At 37.8% G+C, this 24,224-nt stretch overlaps 3 protein-coding genes across 3 annotated transcripts; all 3 read left to right on the top strand.

Moving 5' to 3' along the window:
* The first annotated feature begins 2,305 nt into the window (after positions 1-2,305).
* Positions 2,306-3,917, top strand: LOC125247269 (transmembrane O-methyltransferase homolog). The gene is made up of 3 exons (XM_048158538.1): positions 2,306-2,577; positions 2,669-2,865; positions 3,298-3,917. The coding sequence occupies exons 1-3, from the start codon at positions 2,322-2,324 to the stop codon at positions 3,607-3,609; spliced, it is 765 nt and encodes a 254-aa protein (XP_048014495.1). The 5' UTR covers positions 2,306-2,321; the 3' UTR covers positions 3,610-3,917.
* Positions 3,918-15,040: 11,123 nt separating this feature from the next.
* Positions 15,041-15,443, top strand: LOC125247311 (histone H4). Its single transcript, XM_048158563.1, has one exon. The coding sequence runs from the start codon at positions 15,075-15,077 to the stop codon at positions 15,384-15,386; it is 312 nt and encodes a 103-aa protein (XP_048014520.1). The 5' UTR covers positions 15,041-15,074; the 3' UTR covers positions 15,387-15,443.
* A 699-nt stretch (positions 15,444-16,142) lies between these two features.
* Positions 16,143-16,653, top strand: LOC125247305 (histone H2B). The gene has a single exon (XM_048158561.1). It carries the CDS (start codon positions 16,185-16,187, stop codon positions 16,557-16,559), a length of 375 nt encoding a protein of 124 aa, XP_048014518.1. The 5' UTR covers positions 16,143-16,184; the 3' UTR covers positions 16,560-16,653.
* The last annotated feature ends 7,571 nt before the right edge of the window (positions 16,654-24,224 follow it).

Below are 24,224 nucleotides of genomic sequence, written 5' to 3' on the forward strand. Positions count from 1 at the left end.
CTGATCCTCTTGTTTGGTGTGTCAGGTGAGTCCGACAGTAACAGGTGTGAGTTGTATTGACTGAACTCATCACACAGACTGCCATTCTCAAGAGTGCTTTATTGCTCAACCTCCGTTTACAAGCAACATAAAGCAACACAGCTAAATGACACCCTCTGTTGGTTAACTGTTACTATAGTCAGTATCAGTACATGAGTGTCAGCCTCTCTTTATCTTCACACACACACACACACACACACAGCGAGAGCTTCGTGTTCATGTCACTGGTAAGTTCTGCACTTATTTGCCATTTTATTTTTTACATGTTTAATTATGATACATAACAATTAGATTTTATGTTTGTCATAGCAAGACTATTGTAGAGAAATGGTTACTAAGCGATTACTAGCGAGCTTTATTCACTCTAAAATCATGTTGACATGTATATTGTTTATGTCTTGTGACTAAAAGAAAGGTTTAGATCAGTGATCACCAACCTTTTTAAGCCCAAGATCCCTGACCTCGACCTTTTTGAAAGACAAGATCTACTTGATAGAAAAAGACAGCCCAGATTGTATTTAGTATTTTTTTCATGGCCAATTTAGATTCTTATTTATTTATTTATTTATTTTTTTTTTTTTTTACAAGCAAATTGGCCGATTCTGATACTAGTTGCAGATATTTATTATTAATATTATAATAATAAACAAAAATACATAGCCATTTCAAATTAGAGGGAAGCACTGCTTTTTAATCACAATCCAAACAAAGATGCTACGCACGTTGCATGAGCAGTTATTTTTTATTTGACTTAGATTTAATTTCAAGATTTAATGCAAAAACAGAACGGTCTGACTTTATCTTTGTGAAATTATAAATGCCACACACACAAAAAAGCATGAAACAAAAACAGCAGGCTGAATGGGACGTAAATTCACTCTCTGACAGCAGGTGGCGCTTATGGAGCAGCAGTGATACACTGTTTCCTTGGTTACCGCTGTAAACAAAGCTGAACTGCGCTAACAATTAGCTACTTTATTCTGAGGTAAGAGGAAAATAAAATGCCATTGCCATCGAAATCTTTCTGAAGACTGATCTTTTAGAGATGCATTCATATAAGCCCTCACCCCCAATTCATTATTTATATTTTCTTTCTATATTTCGAGCATCGTGAACAGTGAGCTGCTCTGCCTGCTACAGAATTTTCTCCTTTTTGCGTTTGTCTTCAGCGTCTCTGGCCTCTTGTTAACGGCCTTTTACAGATCGCGATCGACGGGTTGGCGACCACTGGTTTAGATCGGTAAATAATAAGTAAATAATCACATATATTTTGGGTGAACTGTCCCTTTAACTACCTGGAACTGCTATTTTTTTTTTTTTTTAGAACATTAAATTCAGCATGAAATAAATACTTCATATGCATTTAAAGTAAAATACATGCTTGTTAACGATTTCTGCATGTGTTTGTTCATTTATAAATAATAATAATAATTTGAACTCATATTGATTTAAAATGCTGTAACTGAATCTTGGTGAGCTGACACACTTCTCTCTGGTGACGTATGCAGGACTTCTCCAATCATTTAGTCCAATTAAAGTCACCATGAAATATGAATTTTCTGATCATAGACGGAGGGTGAACCAGCTCCAGGGTAAGAGATGTGTTTCCCCTTTAAAAACACATTTACATAGATTTACATTCAATAGTTTCAAGTTAAATATCAACTTACACATCCCAGCATAAACACTCCTGATCAGTTATTTCTTATTAAAGTATCTACGTTCACAAACCACTCTTAATTTTTATCAGAAAATCAAACTTACTGTATGAGGGATTTTGGCACGGCAGTAAAAAGGAGCGCTCCCTTTATGATCAATAAAAAGCTGTCATCATCATGATCTCACAAAGTTCTGTTATAATCAATGAAGCTGACGGCACAATGAATCTCTAATTTACAGAACTGTTTGTTATAAGGAGAGGATTTTTGAGTGTTTTTGTTCAGTCCTAACTTAAACACCTCTGATTGGCTGTTGCATTTTGAAGAAATCAAAATATGTTTGTGATTGGCTACATTGCTCAATGCTGCAAAACACGTTGTAAATAGAAACCTTTGACGTTCTCCAGCGAGAAAACACAGATATGCTCTGGATCATTTGCCAAATCTGTTTCACCAGTATGTTATTATTACAGAGAAAACTGATCCTAGACCAGCAGTTATGGGCAGATTTTCCCTCTGAATCAATCAGAAGCAGCAGCAGTGTCTGTCTCTGTCACTTCTTCCATCTGATCATGACTGTAAGGTTTCGCTCCTCTGTTCCTGTTAGGTCACTGACGGTCAGTGATGTCTCTGCTGGTGTTCTCCGTGCCTCTGCTCCTGGTTGTGGCCGTGATGAAGGCTCTTTCCCGTTCACCGCTGTTGGCCCTGTGCCGTCAGGTGTATTCTGGCATACTGAAGCTTTCGCACAGGAAGGTCTGTGTCAGCTCCACTCACGCCTTTGTCTTCTCCAACTGCACCCACGGACAGGCTCAGAGTGTTCTGCTGACCTTTGACCTGTATTCCAACACACACGCCTCCTCCAACATCGGCCCTCAGAAAGGTCAGACAATGGAGTCTGTTGATGCTTTATTTAACAGATAATATTCCTCTAATCTTCTGCTCTGTAGTAACACGTCCTCTTGTCGTTGTAGGAGCGTTTCTGGATGAGATTGTGGCGCGTGAAGCTCCGCTGAGGGTCTTGGAGTTGGGGACACACTGTGGCTACGCTTCAGTCAGGATTCTGCGTCTGCTCCCTCCGTCTGGAAAACTGCTGACTGTAGAGCTGGATCCTCTGACAGCAGATCGAGGGGAGGAGATCATACTAGTGGCAGGCTTCAAAAACCAGCAGGTATTACATCATCATATTTTCATCATTAGTTGCTTTGTAACGACTCCCAATATTGGTGAGATTACTCAAAAAAACTAATAAATACTGTTCAACCACCTTCATGTGCAAACTTAGTGTGTATCAATCAATCACATAATCCGAACCCCTTCACACACCGACGATAAATGCAGGATGAACAGAGTCTGATCCCATAGTCTCTCCAATATCAGCTGAAGCAAATATCTCTGAACACGTAAAAAGTCTGTCCCAAAAAGATATTCCAACGCTCACAGTGATGTGTCCAATATTCAAACAGACACCAAACACTAGTGATCGAAACTTTACAAATCTGTTATTTTGAATCATTGGTTCAGAGCGTGTTTCAAACTGACAAAGTCACATGATTTCAGTAAACGAGGCCCAAAATCTTAAAATCAGCATGTTTTTGCTCAGTTTCAGGTGCTGACATGCTCCTCGGCTGAGGCCATCTCTTCTTTACGCTCTCACACTGGGAATGATGGTCTGGATCTGGTTCTAATGGATCATGACCCTGAGGTTTACCTTCAAGACCTGCTGGCCTTACAGAGAGGGAATCTGCTCTCTTCCTCCTGTGTTGTGTTGATCAACAGAGCTCTGACGCCTGGAGCTCGAGATCTTCTGGAGCACGTGACAGCCAGACCGCAGAGCTTCAGCGTGGGCAGACAACTCCATGGACTGATGGAGATACGCTGCCATACAGGAATGAGTCCTAAACCCCAGAACTGAGTTCACATTATAGCACTTCTGGTTACATCGACATAAAGTCAGTGGGTTTTTGGTTAAATCCCTGAACTAATGTGTGGTTAACACAAGTTCAAGATATTTTCAGGTTTTAATCTATGTTAAACATGTCAAACAGGAAAACTCTACTCATTTACTTTCATATGCTTGTTTAATTTTGTCTTCAGATAAGATCTTGCAGTTGTCTTTACTTTATTAGTATGGTGTTTACTGAGGTTAGTCTTTAAATATCACTCCGTACATTAAGCCACGTTAAGAGCTTTTTCATGTTAAGTGTTTTAGAAAGTCACATTTTTTCTTGTCCATTATTAAGCGAGAACATTGATTGCAAAAATTGGACTTTTTTTTTTTTTCCTTCTGCTTATGTGGCTTCATTAAAGTGAACTTTCCAAACAAAAGTAGTTGTTCTTAACTGTATATTTATATTATATTATATTTATATATTATTATATTTGTAGGCCTGATACTGAAGATTTCTGCTGACAGACTCATCTGAGCTTCTAATAACACAAAACAACCATTTGATTGAATATTAAACCAACATTAATCATTCAATATCACATGTTTATGATGCTCATGCTAACACACATGCTGCTTTATTTAATTGTAAAGTCTGAGTCTCTTCCACCTGTATGAAACACATTTACACATTAATCACATATACATATCTACATAATCATGGAGGTCTCTAGAATCATCCAGACAAAACAAATCTTACAAGAGATCTATAGTTTTTTGTACACTTAGTCAAAAGTCCAAGCAGCAACTATAGTGACTTGTGTAAGTATATCATGGGGAATGGGATATACTGTGTTAATAGCTTAATAAGTGAAGGTTATTGGTTATTGGTTTAGTGCTTTTTGCTTTCATATATATATATATATATATATATATATATATATATATATATATATATATATATATATATATATTTTTTTTATATTGTTATATATTATATATTGTTGTTGTTTGTTTGTTTACTATTGTTATTATTATATAGGGGGAGAGTGGGGTAAAGTGAGACACTTTTTACATTTGCTCCCCTCTAAGCGAGCTAAAATGATATATCAGTAAGATCTTCCCATTTCCCATTAATTCAGGATGTTTCCTAGCCATACACCGTAAAAAAAATCCCGTTGTTTCTACGGAAAAATACCGGCAGCTGTGGTTACCAGAACAATACTGTAAAAATGACATCAAACCGTAAACATACTTACGGAGTTACATGTGAATTTTACATTTTAAATATGTATATTTAACATTGGATTTCAGTACACTGTAAAAAAAAATCCCAGTAAAATTTACGGTAAAATAACGTATTTCATTAACTGATATAATGTTAATTTACCAACCTAATGAAGTACTAATATCTGTTTTGTATCTTTATAATACACTGACAGTCACCAAACACAGTGGTGATGAGAGTCACATGATGAATCAAAGTTCATCACAAGCAGCTTTTCCACAAGCTGAGGAGGACAATACTAATATATAGAAGGAGCACACAGTGTCATTCACACACACACTAAACACCATCATGGTAACATGCATGAAATTTTAAAAATGCAATAAACATTAATTTAACAACATTATAGATGTAACATAAAACCCTAATGTACATAACTGATTAGAAAAAAAAATGAGAAAAACTAAGAAGAAACAGAGTTATTTCAACGAAAATATATCAAATGTGAAGTGTCACGCAGGGAATTGTGGGAATGTCAATTTACGGTTTTTCACTGTAAATTTTACAATGAATTGTTATTTTTCACTTCCAAAAACTGTGAATTTAACGGTATTTTACCGTAAAATTACATTAAATGTACCGTTAGATCTATTACAGTTATTCACCCTATATAGTACAGAAACTTTCTGTAAACCAATTGACAGTTTTTCACCGCAGCATTTTTACAGTCTTTTACTGTTAAAATCACGGTCATTTTTTACAGTGTAGAAATTATCAGAATGTTTTCAGGACAAAGGTCAGTGAAAATATGATTGTTTTTTAAAAAAAAGTCATCTTGTGTCTCACTTTACCCCAGCTTAGGGGTAAACTGAGACAGACCAGAGAAATCAAGGGGGTAAACTGATCCACTTACTTTTTCCACTCTGAAACTACCATAACAACACATGTTGTAACAGTTAGAATCCTGACAGCTAGCTTGACAACCACACTTTCCAGAACTAATGTCGGACTATTAACAGAATCATGGGGATTGGTCAATTAAGCACTTTTTTTTTTTTTTCTAAACACTTGAAAGTAACTCTGAACAAAATCAAATACAACATAATATAGTTCAAAATATTTTAATTAACATTCAAATGACAGATAGAACCAGTTAGATTAGAACACAGTCTGGGGGTCAGAACACAGGACGCTTAGGGTGCATTCACACTTGTCATGTTTGGTTCAATTAAAACGAACCCTGGTGCGATTGCTCAGTTAGTGCGGTTTATTTGAATATATGTGAACGCTGCCCTAAAGAGAGACCCTAAAAAGGACAGAATCCTCACGCATGTCAGTTTTTCTTGTCATAGTTGCGAGTTTGCCCATCACAGGCATCAGACGCACGTCTCGTTTGTGTGTGTGACGGATGGATTCCTGCCGCTGTTTTGACTACTTTACACATGTTATAAGCTCTTCACGAGTTCCCAGCTGGCCAAAATACCATCACACGCAGGCTACGCGCTGCTACGCACACACAACGAGTGCATTTACCTCAGCACACAGCATTGTTTGGGATTTTTGTCAAATTCTGTCTCAAAATAGGCAATACGTCATCAAATCTGACCAATCACATTGTGAATGTATCCCTATGCCTCGAGGTTCGGTATCTTTTGGTTCAGTGATAAAATTGCCAATCTGAACGCTAATTGGACCAGGACTAAATGTTTTTTCTTCTTCTTTGGTCCGGACCAAATATAACCAAACGAACCGAACTACAAGTGTGAACGCACCCTTAGAGCCAGCTAGTGTCTGGAGGTCAGAGCAAAGCACAATCAGAACCAGTCAAGTCAAGTCAAGTCAAATTTATTTATATAGCGCTTTTAAAATTGGTAATTGTTTCAAAGCAGCTTTACATATTAGAAGCACAGAAAAAAGGGAAGTGGTTAAAAATAAGCTGTACAAACAAGCGTGGTACTATGTAACATATACAAGATGGTGCTACATTAAGCCAATGTCGGCTGACTCCCAGGGGTGGAAAAAACCCCCTAGGAGAAAAACCCAGCGTGCTAACACTGGGAAAAAAGTCCTAGGAGGGAAAAAACCCTTGGAAGATATATATAATATATGTAAATGGATATGGAGATCAAAATCTGAATTATACATTTTTATTATAGAGATTAAAAATAGATTATATATAAATATATGTAAGCGGATACGGGGATTAAAAATCTGAATTATAGATGCAGCCAGAACTGGATCTGTAGGCCCATTGTCTCCTGGGCTACGTTGTAGTCAGGTCCAGACACAGGTTCTCCATCTGATCTGGATACGGCCTGGATCCAGCACCCGGAAAACCTCAGGATAAGCAGAGAGACAGATATTAGCGTAGATGCCATTCTTATTCTGATGTACAGGTATATCTAGTGTTATAGGAAATGTTCTCGGTTCCGGCCGACCTAATTATTGCAGCGTAACAATCCTTTAACGGATTTGAAAAATGTTAATGTATTGATAATGTGTTATGTGTATGCAAGAGCAAAGAGATGTGTTTTTAGTCTAGATTTAAACTGACAGAGTGTGTCTGCTTCCCGAACAATGCTAGGAAGATTGTTCCAGAGTTTAGGTGCTAAATAGAAAAAAGGATCTGCCGCCTTCAGTTGATTTTGATATTCTGGGTATTATCAACTGGCCTGAATTCTGAGATCGCAATAAACGTGAAGGACTATAATACATTAAGAGCTCACTTAGGTACTGGGGAGCTAAACCATTTAGAGCTCTATATGTAAGTAGCAAGATTTTAAAATCTATACGATGTTTAATAGGGAGCCAATGTAATGTTGACAGAACTGGGCTAATATGGTCATACTTTCTGGTTCTAGTAAGAACTCTAGCTGCCGCAATTTGGACCAACTGTAGTCTGTTTAAAAGCCGAGCAGAACAACCACCCAGTAGAACGTTACAATAATCTAGTCTTGAGGTCATGAATGCATGAACCAACTGTTCCGCATTTGTCATTGAGAGCATATGTCGTAATTTAGATATATTTTTTAGATGGAAGAAGGCGGTTTTACAGATACTAGAAACATGACTTTCAAATGAAAGACTGGTATCAAAGAGCACACCCAAGTTCCTAACTGAGGACGAAGGTTTAATGGAGCACCCGTCAAGTGTTAGAGAGTATTCAAGGTTTTTTCGTGAGGACGTTTTTGGTCCAAAGATTAGGATATCAGTTTTTTCTGAATTTAATAATAAGAAATTTCTTGTCATCCAGTTTTTAATGTCAGCTATGCATTCTGTTAGTTTTGTGAATTTGTAGGTTTCGTCAGGGCGCGAGGAAATATAGAGCTGAGTATCGTCAGCGTAGCAGTGAAAACTAACACCATGCTTCCTAATTATCTCTCCTAAGGGCAGCATGTACAGAGTGAAAAGCAACGGTCCTAGTACTGAGCCTTGTGGTACTCCATATTGAACCTGTGATCGATACGACATCTCTTCATTAACTACTACAGACTGATAACGGTCAGATAAGTACGATTTGAACCATGCCAAAGCAATTCCACTAATGCCAATATAGTTTTCAAGTCTTTTTAAAAGAATGTTGTGATCGATAGTGTCAAAAGCAGCACTGAGATCTAATAACACTAATAGAGAAATACAGCCACGATCGGATGATAGGAGTAGATCGTTTGTAACTCTAACGAGAGCAGTCTCAGTACTATGGTATGGTCTAAATCCTGACTGGAAATCCTCACAGATTCCATTTCTTTCTAAAAAGGAGCACAGTTGTGTTGAAACTGCCTTTTCTAGTATCTTTGACAGAAAAGGTAGATTCGAGATTGGCCTGTAATTTACTAAATCTCTCTGATCTAGTTGAGGTTTTTTAATAAGAGGTTTAATAATAGCCTGCTTAAAGGTTTTTGGCACGTATCCTAGTGTTAAGGATGAATGAATTATATCAAGAAGTGGACCTACGACCTCTGGAAGCATTTCTTTCAGTAGTTTAGTCGGCATTGGGTCTAACATACATGTCGTTGATTTTGATGATTTGATAAGTTTAGATAATTCTTCCTCTCCTATAGCGGCGAATGATTCTAGTTTTACCTCAGGGACACTACAGTGCACTGTCTGAAGCGAAACTGTAGACGGTTGCATGTTTTTAATTTTCTCTCTAATATTATCAATCTTGCAAGTAAAGAAGTTCATAAAGTCATTACTGCTGTGCTCTATGGAAACGTCAGCAGTTGAATCTCTGTTTCTAGTTAATTTAGCCACTGTGTCAAATAAATACCTAGGATTATGTTTGTTTTCTATTAAGAGATTTGAAAAATAAGTAGATCTAGCATTTCTTATAGCCGTTCTGTACTCAATCATTTTTTCTTTCCACGAAAGGCGAAAAACTTCTAGTTTTGTTTTCTTCCAACTACGTTCAGCTTTTCTAACAGCTCGTTTTAGAGCCCGAGTGTGCTCATCATACCACGGCGTTGGATTAGTTTCCTTAATCTTCTTTAGACGTAAAGGAGCGACTGCATCTAATGTGCTGGAAAAGAGAGAGCCAATAGTTTCTGTTGTAGCATCGAGTTTCTAAGTTGTCAGGTATACTAAGGCGATGAAACTGCTCGGGGAGATTATTTATAAAGCAATCTTTAGTGGTAGACGTGATGGTTCTACAATATTTATGGCTGGGTGGTGGTTTTGTAGCCTTGGCTAATTGTATTATACACGAGACTAAATAATGATTTGATATATCATCGCTCTGCTGTAGAATTTCAACAGCATCAATATCAATTCCATGCGACAGTATTAGATCTAAGGTATGATTACGACAATGAGTGGGTCCTGACACGTGTTGTCTAACTCCAATAGAGTTTAAAATGTCTGCAAATGCCAATCCAAATGTGTCTTTATTATTATCTACATGGATATTAAAATCATCAACAACAAGGACTTTATCCGCAGCCAGTACTAACTCTGATATAAAATCAGCAAATTCTTTCATAAAGTCATTATGGTGCCCTGGTGGCCTGTATACAGTAGCCAGCACAAATGTCAACTTACATAATGTTACATAAAGCACCATCACTTCAAAGGAATTATATTTGAAATTCTTTTGAATGATTCTGAATATATTACTATAAATTACAGCAACACCTCCCCCTTTGCCTTTCTGTCGAGGATTGTGTCGATAATCATAACCTTGAGGACTAGATTCATTTAAAGTAATGTAATCGTCTGGTTTTAGCCAGGTTTCTGTCAAACACAGCAAGTCTAGTTTATTGTCTGTGATAATTTCATTTACAATAAGTGCTTTTGAAGAAATAGATCTAATATTCAGTAACCCAAGCTTTATCATTTGTTTATCTGATTTATCTGTGATTTTCATTTTTTGAACATCAATTAAATTTTTACCCTTAAAAGGTTTCTGAAGTTTTTTGTATTTACTAGTTCGAGGTACAGACACAGTCTCTATGTGATAATATCTAGGTGAAAGAGTTTCTATGTGCTGTGAATTATCTGAGTTCTGTGACGTGAGGCGGCTAGCAGACGGTCGGTTTAGCCAGTTTGTCTGCGTCCTGATCTGGGCCCTGGTTTGTCATGTTTCAGCTCTAAGACTATTTGCCAAATTTCTAGATAGAAGAGCAGCACCATCCCGGGAGGGATGAATACCATCTCTTTTCAACAGATCAGGTCTGCCCCAAAAGCTTTTCCAATTGTCTATGAAACCTATATTATTCTGCGGACACCACTTAGACAGCCAGCCATTGAGTGATGATAACCTGCTAACTATCTCATCACTCCGACGAACCAGCTAGAACAGCCTGGGACTCAGAACACAGGACTAGACCCACCTGCATTAGAACATCAGCCTACTGTCATACTCTACAACTAGGCCTACTCTACATTCCAGCCCTGAAGGTTACAGGGAAAGATGAGGAGTTGCTCTCTCCATCTCTCCAGGCCTTTTAGGTTGAGGCAGCTTCTTTACCACAACATGTGCCACATCATTCTCCTTGAGGGTTTTTTTGCCCCAGGTTGTCTTTCCTGGTGTTTTGCCTTGGCATGATGGCTTTTCTACAATGTTTATGACATTAAAAATAAAACATATGTAATGTAATATTACATTAAAATATTTTTAAGACTAAATTTAACTTGTGCCTCATGTCTCACTTTACCCCAAAGCATTTGTCTCACTTTACCCCACCACTACATTTTAGAAAAAAAACAATCTCTCTTAGCAATTCAGGCTAATCTTCAGCTAGCATCATCACATGGTTTTACATGTTGATAGTTCCTCAACATGTATGAAATAAGTTTTTCTACCTGAATCATTTTGCTTTGGCACAACAGTTGATTAAGAAAAACATGCTTAGCACAGCACCATGAGGTCCTCTCCTTCATGGCCAAGGGGAAATGTGAGGGGCTTGAAAACATAATTGTCACATAACCACAAATGTGTTCCGTTGCCGAGATACAGGGGTTGTCTCACATTACCCGATGTCTCACATTACCCCACTCTCCCCTATGTACAGGTGCTGCCCACAGTGTAAAAACCACTTCCAAGTGTTTGCTGACCATGATATTACTGTGCTTTACAGGCTTGCCAACTCTCACGCATCTGGCGTGACACTCACGCTTTCAGCATCAATCTCACGCACACGCAAGAAATGTCACGCCAAAATCCATTTTTCTCCCCTCTCAATCCGTTAATTTTCTGTTGATGACTAGACCACAACGTATTAATGACAGGAGAGGCGTTTAAGGCCCACAGCTGTTACATCTCCCTACAACGTTCTCACTGCAGTAGTCTCTGATCGTTGATTGGCTGAAAACCTTGCACCTGATACGTCAGTTGCGTGTGAGAAGTTCAGAGAGAGTTCGGAGTATATGTTCGGAGTCGGAGTCGGCACGTGTGAAAGTTTGGAAGACAATCAAGGTAAGCAAATAATAAAATGTTGAGCCTTGTCACTACAGACGTAGCCTTGCCTAATCAGTCTGTGTGCCGAGACTAAGTTACAGACTTCAACTATAGTTGCAAATGTTGTCTGACGTGCATTATGATGTGGGCTAGCTAAATTGCTCAATAAAAATAGTCTCATGTAGGGTCCGAAATTAACACCCGCCAAGCGCCAAATGCGGGTAGATTTTCCGTTTGGCGAGCAAATCTCAAAAGGCTATCCGCCCCACTGGCGGGTTAATGTTCATACCAAAATATGAAATTTTCAGCGCGCACGAGAGAGAGAGAGAGAGAGAGAGAGAGAGAGAACGAGAGAGAGAACGAGAGAGAACTCAATATACAGAGCGGCCAAAGCGTCAAGCTTCCCCGTACTTTTTGACAAGCGTCTTTGACAAAGCGGCCAGAGCTTCTTTGCAGCTCAAGTCGGCGGCGGTGTGTACGTACAGTTAACGCTCTATTTGTTGACGGCGCTGAGGAAAAGGGATATGTGAAGCTCCTGCCACTGGAAGAAGCGGTCGCCGCCCATTTGTGGCCGCGCACCCATCAAAGCCGCGCAGAACGTCTTCAGCACTCCCGGATCGTGCACACTCCGCCGCTGGCCAGGCTGCTTCTGCTTTACACACCATGGCCGTTATTTTCTCGAGAAAAGGAGTTTTCTCATAGCGTTTGCAACGCAATACTCGTTCCCTTATCTCTCAGGGAACCGAGGTTACGTTAGTAACCGAGTACGTTATATACGTTTTGTTATATAACAACCTATATGACAACTACCGTTTCATAATGAACTGAAAATTTAAAACATACTACGTTTGCCAACGAACTAAAATCGAAACTGTGATATGGCTTTGTGCCTTTATAAAACAGCAAAAGACAGTGATTAAGTATATATACAGTCTGTCTGTGCTGCGTGTTTTAAAGAGAAGTGAGCGCATTTGCGCACGCGATCAGCTGGTGATCTGGTGATCAAAATAAAAGCTCAAGGATATATCTTTTAAAAAGAAATGAGTACAAAAGTATTGTAAAAAAAAAAAAAAAAAATGTTTTAACCCTTTTTAATGTCCAGGTACAAGTCAATGCTGTTTCTTTCTTCAATTTGCACACTGTACATGGGTTGAAGCTCTTAATTTTGAGTTTCCAGAGTGTCAAATAATGTCAAATAATGTACATTTTCTGAACAAGAATACGACAACAAAAGCTCATTTCATGTCAGTAAAGCTATTAATACAAAATTGAAATGTCTTTGGACAAATAGATTTGGGCTAAGCCCTGAATGTTTACAATGTCTGGCCCCGCCCCTGTCAGGTAACAAAACTGACCAAAAATAAAATAAATTATTTCACCCCAATGATACTAAGTAAACATGGACTGACATTGATTTTTAAAATTAGGGTTACCAAACATTTTCTCCGCGCACACGCGCAAACTGAAATTTTTACAAAGTCTCACTCCAGCCAATGTCCCAAAGCTGGCAACCCTGGCTTTATTGGCCAGCCAACATGCCTGACCCCTGAATCTATGGGATATTTTCAAGAGAAAGATGAGAAACAGTCGATCCAACAATATACAGATGATCTGAAGGCTCAATAGTGCCTCAGCAGTGCCACAGGCTGATCACTTCCATGCCACACTTCACTGATGCTGTAATTTGTGCTAGGAGCAAGTCATTTGCTGTAATATGTGCTGCCGACCAAGTATTGAGTGCACAAATGAACATACTTTAAAGAACTTGAACTTTTCTGTTTTGAAAATCCATTTTTTGATTGATCTTAGGAAATATTCTAATATGTTGATATACTGGATTTTGGACTTTCATGAGCTGTACGCTCTAATCATCAAAAAAAAAAAAAAAACTTTTGAAATGTTTTACTTTACATGTAGGGAATCTAGAATATATGAAAGTTTCATTTTTTAAAATAATTTACAATATAAAAATTAACTTTTTCATGATATTCTAATTATATGAGCAGCACCTGTATATGTGACCCTGGACCACAAAACCAGTCCATTTCTTGAAATTGAATAAATAATCTTTACATTGATGTATGGTTTGTTAGGATAGGACAATATTTGGTCGAGATAAAACTATTTGAAAATCTGGAATATGAAGGTGCAAAAAAATCTAAATATTGAGAAAATCCCCTTTAAAGTTGTCCAAATGAAGTCCTTATCAATGCATATCCTCTCACAAAAATACATTTTTAATATGTTTATGGTAGAACATTTATATGTTATGGAACATGATCTTAATATCCGAATGATTTTTGGCATAAAAGGAAAAAAAATATATATACCTGTGTGACCTATGACTGGTTTTGTGGTCCAGGGTCACATATAGATGTATTTTTTTCTAATGAATAATGTAATTTAACTTTTTGATTCACAATGCCCTGTTGGGAAAACTTAATGGCTGCACTTTGTTCTGCACTTTGCTCCACCACTTTAAGACAAAAAAAAAAAAATTGTTGTGTTTCATATTCAAGAGATTATAATCTATATATAAATCAATAGATGCAGCTTTTTTTGGGTTTGTGTCGAATGTTCTTCGACTTTTATACATAATAAATTAGTTTATGAATAAAGATTGATCTGATGAAAGCAGTTATTTTGAGTTAGATGCCAAAAGTTCTCCTCCTATTCAAATTTGACACTGAAGGGGTGCATAAAACATATTTGCTGCACATTCAAATAGGATGAGAAAAAAGAAAAGAAAAAAAAAAAAACAGTGGAAAATAAATGCAGAACATGTTCACATAGGACACTATTAACACGACTATATGCATGAAACCATTCATAATGATTTGGGCACAAATGGGTTAATTAGCTCATCCACAGATTTATCAAATCTTCTAGCTACTCTCTAATAGCAGCATGGTCTGTTTGAAACTTTTAGCGCAGGATGAAGGCCAGAGAAGAGATTAATGTTTATGCAGGTGCAGATTCAGCTAAGAGACTTACAGTTTAAATCCCAGAGGCCTGAAATCATTTATATTCTGCACATATATCTGAACTGTCTAATAAATATACTAAACTGTCACATTTTATTGTAATTCAGTATCTCTGTATATGATATGACAATCTTATAATATTATCTTTGTCAAATAAATCTTATAAAACTTAATTTTTCATACTAAACAAAGCACAGGCCTCGTTAGATCAGTGTTAGGGTGAAATCACAGTGTTTTGTGCTCGAACTATATTGAGGGGAGGGGCGTGTTGCGCCTTGTGACGCGGTGCTGGTTTCTCTCAGGTCCTGTAAGCAAATGTAAAAGTCCTCCTACTAAAACACTCGTCTACCATTCTTTATCATCACTTGATAGAGTTGTGTTAAACATGTCTGGAAGAGGCAAAGGCGGTAAAGGGCTCGGAAAAGGAGGCGCCAAGCGTCACCGTAAAGTTCTGCGCGATAACATCCAGGGAATCACCAAACCCGCCATCCGTCGTCTCGCTCGCCGTGGCGGTGTCAAGCGCATCTCCGGTCTGATCTACGAGGAGACCCGCGGAGTGTTGAAGGTGTTTCTGGAGAACGTCATCCGCGATGCCGTCACCTACACCGAGCACGCCAAGAGAAAGACCGTGACCGCCATGGATGTTGTGTACGCGCTGAAGCGACAGGGACGCACTCTGTACGGCTTCGGAGGATAAACTTCTGAAACCAGGAACAACTACACCAACCCAACGGCTCTTTTAAGAGCCACCCACTCTCTCACATAAAGAGCCATATACAAATGTTATTGATAAAATGCTTTGTTTCTTGGATTCAGAGAAAATGTTACTAAACATAAACTATTTCACAGTAAAATATCGGGATTAGTAATAACACTTCTTTTAGTTCTCTTTAACGATGATACCCAGAATATGTTGGTTTAAGTGGCGCACAAAAGACCTTTTGTAATATTACACAATGTTTAAAGATATAACTAACTTTAAATTAGATCAGAATGGAACTAAAGTTATCAAGAGATGAAAATGCAGAAAACATTAACGAAACTGGTATTTGTTTTACACAAACGGACTTTTCTTTATTATTCGTGTAGTTTAAACAGATTGATGAATCAATGAAGTCTCGAGGAAAAACTGCTTTTAAAGGATGTTTGACAGATAATGGTCTCTTTCCTCCAACACTCCCTCAATGGGTCTAAAGGGCTTTAAAATCACACGATGTTTCACAATATTTGTATAGAATCGCTTATTTTCTCAAACTAATCATAAAAAGAGCGGGAGACGAAACAAAGGACACAGTCAGGGTGTAGTTCAAACTTTGAGCGGTTGGCGGCGGCGCATGTGATTGGCTCTTATTCCGCTCGTGACGCTTGGCTTTTTAAAAGAGGCAATCAGATTGTTCCTGTATCTCTTTGAAAATTAGCATAGGGCGGTGAATAAATACCTCTGTGTCGCTTCTGACTTCACATTACTTTGTGACGTTTGTGTTCAAAAAGCATCATGCCTGAACCAGCAAAGTCCGCGCCTAAGAAGGGCTCCAAGAAGGCTGTCACGAAGACCGCCGGTAAGGGAGGAAAGAAGCGCAAGAGGTCCAGGAAGGAGAGCTACGCTATCTACGTCTACAAAGTCCTGAAGCAGGTTCATCCTGACACCGGCATCTCTTCCAAGGCGATGGGCATCATGAACTCTTTCGTCAACGACATCTTCGAGCGCATCGCCGGTGAGTCGTCTCGTCTCGCTCACTACAACAAGCGCTCCACCATCACTTCTAGAGAGATCCAGACCGCCGTGCGTCTGCTGCTGCCCGGAGAGCTGGCCAAACACGCCGTGTCCGAGGGCACCAAGGCCGTCACCAAGTACACCAGCTCCAAGTAGAGATTCAACCGAGACTCTCAGCGACCCAAAGGCTCTTTTAAGAGCCACCCATCTTCTCCTTAAAGAGCTTCTGTTTGTAGAATCTGTTTAGAACTAAATGTGATGTATCGAAAATTCGAGTTGGAAATGGGTGGACTTTCTAAACTCTCATGATTGTAACTTCATGCACGTCTAATCCAGATAAACTATGGCTGTTTGGAATGACGTGGATAAAGGAACATGGTTTACAGTTTTGGACAAATTAATTTAAATGCACAGCTGAAATCTCAATTTTAGCCCTCAAATGTTGTTACAAATCGTGTACTTTTATTGCTGTTAAAGCACTTCAAGCTTGAGCTCATTAATAACACTTGCTCCATCATGAGAAATCTGCATATTAATGTGGATCAAGTTTACTTTATAATCACATGCTTTGTAAATGCATGGTTCATTACTGTAGATGGGAACATTTGGGCCTAGTTAAGTTGACTTCTGATTCTCATAGTAATATTATTTTAGTGAAATTCACTTGTCAGGAGGGTGTTTTTACAATAAAGTCTGATAAATCTTGCCTTTTTTTTTTTTTTTTTTTTAAGAAATATCTTCCAACTAACTTGTCAAATGATGGCTGAAGCATCTAAGACTGAAGGACAATAATGAGAACTGAATATTACTGGAGCAGCTATTATGAATGCTCAATGAAAGAAATCTGGTTGACAAACATTAGTGATAATATAGCATATTGAGAGGTTTATAGCATTTTGAGAAAGCCGGTCATTTTTGACCTGGAACACTAGTGTGACTTAGTGCCATTTTGTACAAAATAAAAGCATTTCAAAACAAGCTTCCTAGTTAAACATTAAAGCATGGTCCATGTACATTTTGATAGTTTGTTTTCCAATTTGAAATGAAATAAGCAGAAACGACAAAAAACGACCCTTTGTTTTTTTTGTTTTTTTTTTTTTTTGTTGTTTTTTGTTTTGTTTAACGAAAAAATGTAGAGTGTCTTCGGCTTGCAGAGCTTTGACTTGATCCCATAGGGCCATGGGTGTGTTCATGGTCCTGAGATATGTTAAAATGACAGGAAGGTTGCTCAGGAGTGCACTGACAGACTTCACTTGGCATGCCCATCTTGATGTGGAGAGCTGTACAAGTTCACATGGATTTAATCCAAGTTGTTTCTGGATTTCTACAAACTTGTTGTGATTCACAAGGGAACTGCTGAAAAATGTGTACACATTCTCCGGTAATTCGAGGAATGCAGTAGCTTCAGGTATACCTTTGCATGTATGGCATAGGACAGCGGTTCCCAAACTTTTTTCCCTGCGCACCCCCTTCTATGTCCCAACCGGGTTGGCGCACCCCCAATCCCCACTTCAAAAAAAAAAAAAATGCCTTGCTTTCCTAAAAAGGTGGTTACTGCCACAATGCGATGAAGGTATTGGTGCCTCTCTGATATCTCTGCTGCACTAGCCATTTTCAGCTGCTCAATTACATCCCCTTGAGTTTCCGTGCTTTTAAAACTCTGCCAACATGTGATGGTAAACGTATGGAGGGCAGAATTCTCATGCTCCCGAAAGGATTCCAAAGCCCTCTTCCAATTTGAAAACCCGGAGCTACTTAGGGCATCTTTATTGTTGCTAATGTTCTGCCTTCCATGAAGATGACAAGAGAAGCAAAATGCGGAGTTTCGCACTACAGAGTACTCCAACCATTTAAACTGCTCAAACCAATTTTTGTTAAAGGTTCTGTAGAACATGTTTTCAAAAAATGTAATATAAGTCTAAGGTGTCCCCTGAATGTGTCTGGTAAGCTTCAGCTCAAAATACCCCACAGATTTATTTATTTTTTAATTCATTTTTTTAACTGCCTATTTTGGGGCATCATTAAATATGCGCCGATTCAGGCTGCGGCCCCTTTAAATTCTCGTGCTCCCCTCCCCCGAGCTTGCGCTTGCCTTAAACAGCATAAACAAAGTTCACACAGCTAATATAACCCTCAAAATGGATCTTTACAAAGTGTTCGTCATGCAGCATGTCTAATCGCATAAGTATGGTATTTATTTGGATGTTTACATTTGATTATGAATGAATTTGAGGCTGTGCTCCGTGGCTAAAGCTAACATTACACACTGTTGGAGAGATTTATAAAGAATGAAGTTGTGTTTATGCATTATACAGACTGCAAGTGTTTAAAAATGAAAATAGCGACGGTTCTTGTCTACCGTGAATACAGTAAGAAACGATGTTAACTTTAACCACATTTAACAGTACATTTAGCAACATGCTAACGAAACATTTAGAAAGACAATTTACAAATATCACTAAAGATATCATGGATCATGTCAGTTATTATTGCTCCATCTGCCATTTCTCGCTGTTGTCCTTGCTTGCTTACCTAGCCCTTTCATGCATAGAGGGCACTACAGTGGACAGCTATTCAATAGTTGTTTTCTCCTATATAAATGAGTCTGAATGTCAGATTTGCACATCAGTCACTACATTGGACGCTCATTTGTCATGCAATACACTGCCACCCACTGGTCAACTTTTGCAAGTGCAAAAAAAAATTCTCTAAAACAAGATGGCAGACAGAATAGCACATGTGCCTTGCAGGGGAGGAATGTCTGTCCATTCCTTCTATTCTAGCAGACCCTTGCAGGTACAAAAAATATGAGGACATCAAGCAACAACTAAGAAGCAATATAATTGTTAAAATATCCAAGTATTGATTTTGTGATTTGAGGAAATTGTGATTAATCATGTGTCCACTCAAGTGGACATCATGCATCGCTGGCTATATTTAGAATACAATTTATAGTATTGTTTTTTTTTTTTTTTTTTTTTTTTGAAATATGCCATCTGCAGTAATGTTTTGGCAGAAAATCAATTTAATTTTTATTATAGCAATATTTTGTGCATATTAGTTTTATCATGAGAGTGATGATCCTTGAAAAAAACTCTATAAACTGTACTATTAATTGTAGTCTAAATATAGCCAGTGATGCATGATGTCCACACATGATTAATCAATTTCCTCAAATCACAAAATCAATACTTGGATATTTTAAAAATGATATTGCTCCTTGATGTCCTCATGTTTTTTAGTCAATACAGTGGCAGTGTACCCTAATGTGTCATGCAATACACTGCCACCAACTGGTCAACTTTTGCAAGTGCAAAAAAAACAAAAAAAAAAACAGATTGTTAAAAGTTCTGGAATATGTTCAAAATACATGAACACAATGTTAAAGAGCAAAAAAACATGTTTTATAGTGTTTACAATATTTATTTTTAATAATTGTTTTCTCAAACACATATTTCATTGGTTCCTCAAATGCGCGTTGTCCACTCTAGTGGACATTTCACCAACTCCTTGAAAAATGCATGTTTGAAAAAAATGAAGGTGATTTTTTTTTTCATGCCTAAAGAGTAATAAAAACACTTTTGAAAAAAATCCTGAAGTAGCCTTTCACAATTCGCATATGAAAGGGCTAGTCTGATGATTCAGCTGTGCACATCCAGACTTCCTGCCCTTGTGTAATGCCTTGAACATGAGCTGGCATATGCAAATATTGGGGGCGTACATATTAATGATCCCGACTGTTACATAACAGTCAGTGTTATGTTGAGATTTGCCTGTTTTTTGGAGGTCTTTTAAACAAATGAGATTTATATAAGAAGGAGGAAACAATGGTGTTTGAGACTCACTGTATGTCATTTCCATGTACCGAACTCTTGTTATTCAACTATGCCGAGGTAAATTCAATTTTTAATTCTAGGGCACCTTTAAAAGCTCTTTGCTGTGCTCCAAACTGGCTGAGGGGGTATTGTGTGAGATAGACCTGCCTTGGGCCACTTTCTGGAGTTCCTAGATCATTATTCCCTTGCTGTGATGCCTGTTCTTTCTGATGCCCTTTCCTAGCTGATTCTTCCCTAGCTGAATCTGTGTGACAAAATAGATGCTCAATCAAAACATAGATGTATACGAAATCTATGATAACATTTTTAGCCCCTTATAATAAAGTGACATCCAGACAGCGCCTTGCAAAGGTGTTATTAATTTTACTTTACAACGATACCTAATTATTTTTGTTACAATTATACTGTTAAAAGGTGCCCTAGAACGCATTTTCACAAGATGTAATATAAGTCTAAGGTGTCCCCTGAATGTGTCTGTGAAGTTTCAGCTCAAAATACCCCATAGATTTTTTTTTTTAAATTAATTTTTTTAACTGCCTATTTTGGGGCATCATTATAAATGTGCCGATTCAGGCTGCTTCCCCTTTAAATGCTCACGCTCCCCGCCCCGAGCTCTCGACTCTATAAATGTATTACATAAAGTTCACACAGCTAATATAACCCTCAAAATGGATCTTTACAAAATGTTCATCATGCATGCTGCATGCATGCATTGGATCATGTGAGTATAGTATTTATTTGGATGTTTACATTTGATTCTGAATGAGTTTGATAGTGCTCCGTGGCTAAAGCTAACATTACACACTGTTGGAGAGATTTATAAAGGATGAAGTTGTGTTTATGAATTATACAGACTGCAAGTGTTTAAAAAATGAAAATAATGGCAGTCTTGTCTCTATGAATACAGTAAGAAATTATGATAACTTTAACCACATTTAACAGTACATTAGCAACATACTAATGAAACATTTAGAAAGACAATTTACAAATATCACTAAAAATATCATGTTATCATGGATCATGTCAGTTATTATCGCTCCATCTGCCATTTTTCGCTGTTGTTATTGCTTGCTTACCTAGTCTGATGATTCAGCTGTGCACATCCAGACGTTAATACTGGCTTGTGTAATGCCTTGAACATGGGCTGGCATATGCAAATATTGGGGGCGTACATATTAATGTATATTAATGTTACGTAACAGTCAGTGTTATGTTGAGATTTGCCTGTTCTTCGGAGGTCTTTCAGACAAATCAAATTTACATAAGAAGGAGGAAGCAATGGAGTTTGAGACTCACTGTATGTCATTTCCATGTACTGAACTCTTGTTATTCAGCTATGCCAAGGTAAATTCAATTTTCAATTTTTCTATGGCACCTTTAAAAAATTGGTTAAGTGTAAGTGTACTTCTGGAAAGTATTTAATATGGGGGAAAACACACAGCATCCATAAAATGCATGTGAAATTATACTGCAGATTGAATGGGTTTTCCCCTCTGCCTCTGCTTTTCCACTTTAACAATCTTCAGTATCTGTCCATTTTCTCACCTGGTTCTTCTTGTTCTCTCTCTCTCTCTCTTTCTCTGTCCTCTCTCTCTCCATGTTCCTCTCTCTGTCCTTGCACTACAATCACACAAAAAGCCTACTTTATTTAAAGGTGCTCTAAGCGATGTCACGTGTTTTTAGGCCAAAACATTTTTTGTCACATACCGCAAACATCTCCTCACTATCCGCTAGCTCCTGTTCCCTGAACACACTGTAAAAAAAAAAAAAAAAAAAACGCGGTCTCTGTAGTCGCCACAAGCTCCAAAAACGGCAACAAAAACTACCTGGTGCAGCCTGGACCACAAAACATAATAAACATGCTCCAGCCAATAACCGACAAGAATGATTTTAAATGCGCGTTCATGACTGTTTCAGGAAGCACGGAGGGGAAGGGGAGGAGGAGGAGGAGGGAGGGTCTAGCTAGCCTCTGTTTTGTTTGACAACACTTCGAACGTCAACAGGAAGTTACTCCACCCAGGATCACTTAGAGCACCTTTAACTAATGGTATTTAATCTGATAATAAATAAATAAATTTAAGGTTGGGGAGAGTCTACATAACAGTTTATTAATACATTTCTTATGTGAAATTGGACTTCACCACAATGAATGTGAACAAAGATGTGAAAAAGCAAATTGCTTTGGCATATATATGGTTATGTACACTTCCTCACGTTAGCAAAACGTTATTTTAAGCTTAGCATAATATTCCTGCAACATTCTCCACCAAATTTCATTAACAATACAACATTCAAAGAACGTTTATTTGAAACATTACAAGAACGATAAAATGTCCACATTAAACATGCAATGTCATTTTTTTATATCATCTGGATTTAAGTAAAACATATCCAAAGGAATTTTTGAAATATTTGATGTACTTTGGATTTATGAGTTGTATCTTCTGAGACATGGGTATAAAATAAGTATTATCCACAGTATTGAAAATGAATGGTGTCTCAATGTAAACTGGGCTCCCTGTACTGGTCAATAATAAATAAATAAATGTGACAATGTTAATATTTACTTGTAAAACTGAAATTATGATGTTTAGTTGACTACATCTTTGCAATTTTAACTAGATATTTTCTTGCAGAGTTTCACACAGCTCATTTTATGGTAGAACAGGGGTGTCCAACCCTGCACCTGGAGGGCTACTGTCCTGCAGAGTTTAACTCCAACCCGGATCAAACACACCATTTTAGTTGACAGATGTTTCAGTTATTTAGGTATGTTTTTAAGACTGTCCAGTTGGTTTGTTTGTGTCTAGTGCGAATGTGTTGTTGTATGTATACATGTCCAGTTGGGCTGTTTGGTAATTGCTTGGCTTCAATGGTAATCACCTTTAAAGGGTTAGTTTACCTAAAAAATAAAAAATAAAAAATAAAAAAAATCAGTGTCTATCTTCTGTATGATTTCACATGAGTCTCTTCAGACCTTACTGTACATGAATTATGAGCTTCCAGAACTTCTGATTGAGGCTGTGTGTGACCTAATTGAACTCTTTTCCATAAATTGAACACAGAAATAAATAAAAAAAGTATAAATATCAAAAACAAATAACAGTTTTTTTCTTAGTCTTATTAAGGTCAAACTATAAGTGCAACTATAATCAAGGTACTCTCTCAATGTACAAAGTGCGAACAGAGACCAGAGCTAAGAGGTGGTTACAACTGCCTAAGATAGGTTTGATATTGGGGGACATGCTATTGTATGTATTTTGCGCGCATCAGGGAGCTTGTGTTTTACTTTCGCTTTGAAAATTAAAAGTGGCTGAGCGTGCACTCCATAAGATGAGACATTTATAAGCTGCTTTGGCTCAGTTGGGCAATACTGTGATCAGTGATCTTGCCTTACTCTCGTCACATGATCAGAGAACTGTGATTCCTGCTGCACTGTGTGCAACTCTTGCTGGATGAGCAGAGCAGATGTTTACAATAGTTTACAATTGAAGCAACTCCACTAGAAATCTTGTTACACCCCTAGTGCAGGAACATTATTCCAACCATAAAATAACATTTAACATTAATGAATGTGGACATTTTAACATTCTTGGAATGTTCCAAATAAACGTTCTTTGAATGTTGTGTTAATAAAATGTAGATCAAAAGAATAAAATGAATAAAATGAAGGTCAAAAGAACATTGCAGGAACGTTATGCTAACCTTAAGATAACGTTCCAGCAATGTTAAGCAAACTGGACATTTCCACGTTTTAGAACATTTCAAATCACCGTTCCCACAACCAAAACAGAACGTTTGGAAACAAAACTTTTTTATCTGGGGATGTGTCCAGTGTGTCTGGATCTGTACCGCGATCCTGAGATTGTAAAAGAAAAACATCATCAAGTGTCCAGCATGCATGCGGTCTTTCAGTTTGGTTAAACCGTTCTCATGTGTGCTGGACACTTGATTTTCTTTCTCTATCTGCTCCATCTCATCCATG

Source organism: Megalobrama amblycephala, linkage group LG15, assembly GCF_018812025.1.
Source record: "Megalobrama amblycephala isolate DHTTF-2021 linkage group LG15, ASM1881202v1, whole genome shotgun sequence".
In the NCBI taxonomy this organism is placed as follows: Eukaryota; Metazoa; Chordata; class Actinopteri; order Cypriniformes; family Xenocyprididae; genus Megalobrama; species Megalobrama amblycephala.

Coding starts and splice junctions, on each gene's coding strand:
- LOC125247269 (XM_048158538.1), top strand. CDS start 2,322: ATGTCTCTGCTGGTGTTCTCCGTGCCTCTGCTCCTGGTTGTGGCCGTG. Junction 2,578..2,668: donor CAACATCGGCCCTCAGAAAG/GTCAGACAATGG, acceptor TTGTCGTTGTAG/GAGCGTTTCTGGATGAGATT. Junction 2,866..3,297: donor CAGGCTTCAAAAACCAGCAG/GTATTACATCAT, acceptor GTTTTTGCTCAG/TTTCAGGTGCTGACATGCTC.
- LOC125247311 (XM_048158563.1), top strand. CDS start 15,075: ATGTCTGGAAGAGGCAAAGGCGGTAAAGGGCTCGGAAAAGGAGGCGCC.
- LOC125247305 (XM_048158561.1), top strand. CDS start 16,185: ATGCCTGAACCAGCAAAGTCCGCGCCTAAGAAGGGCTCCAAGAAGGCT.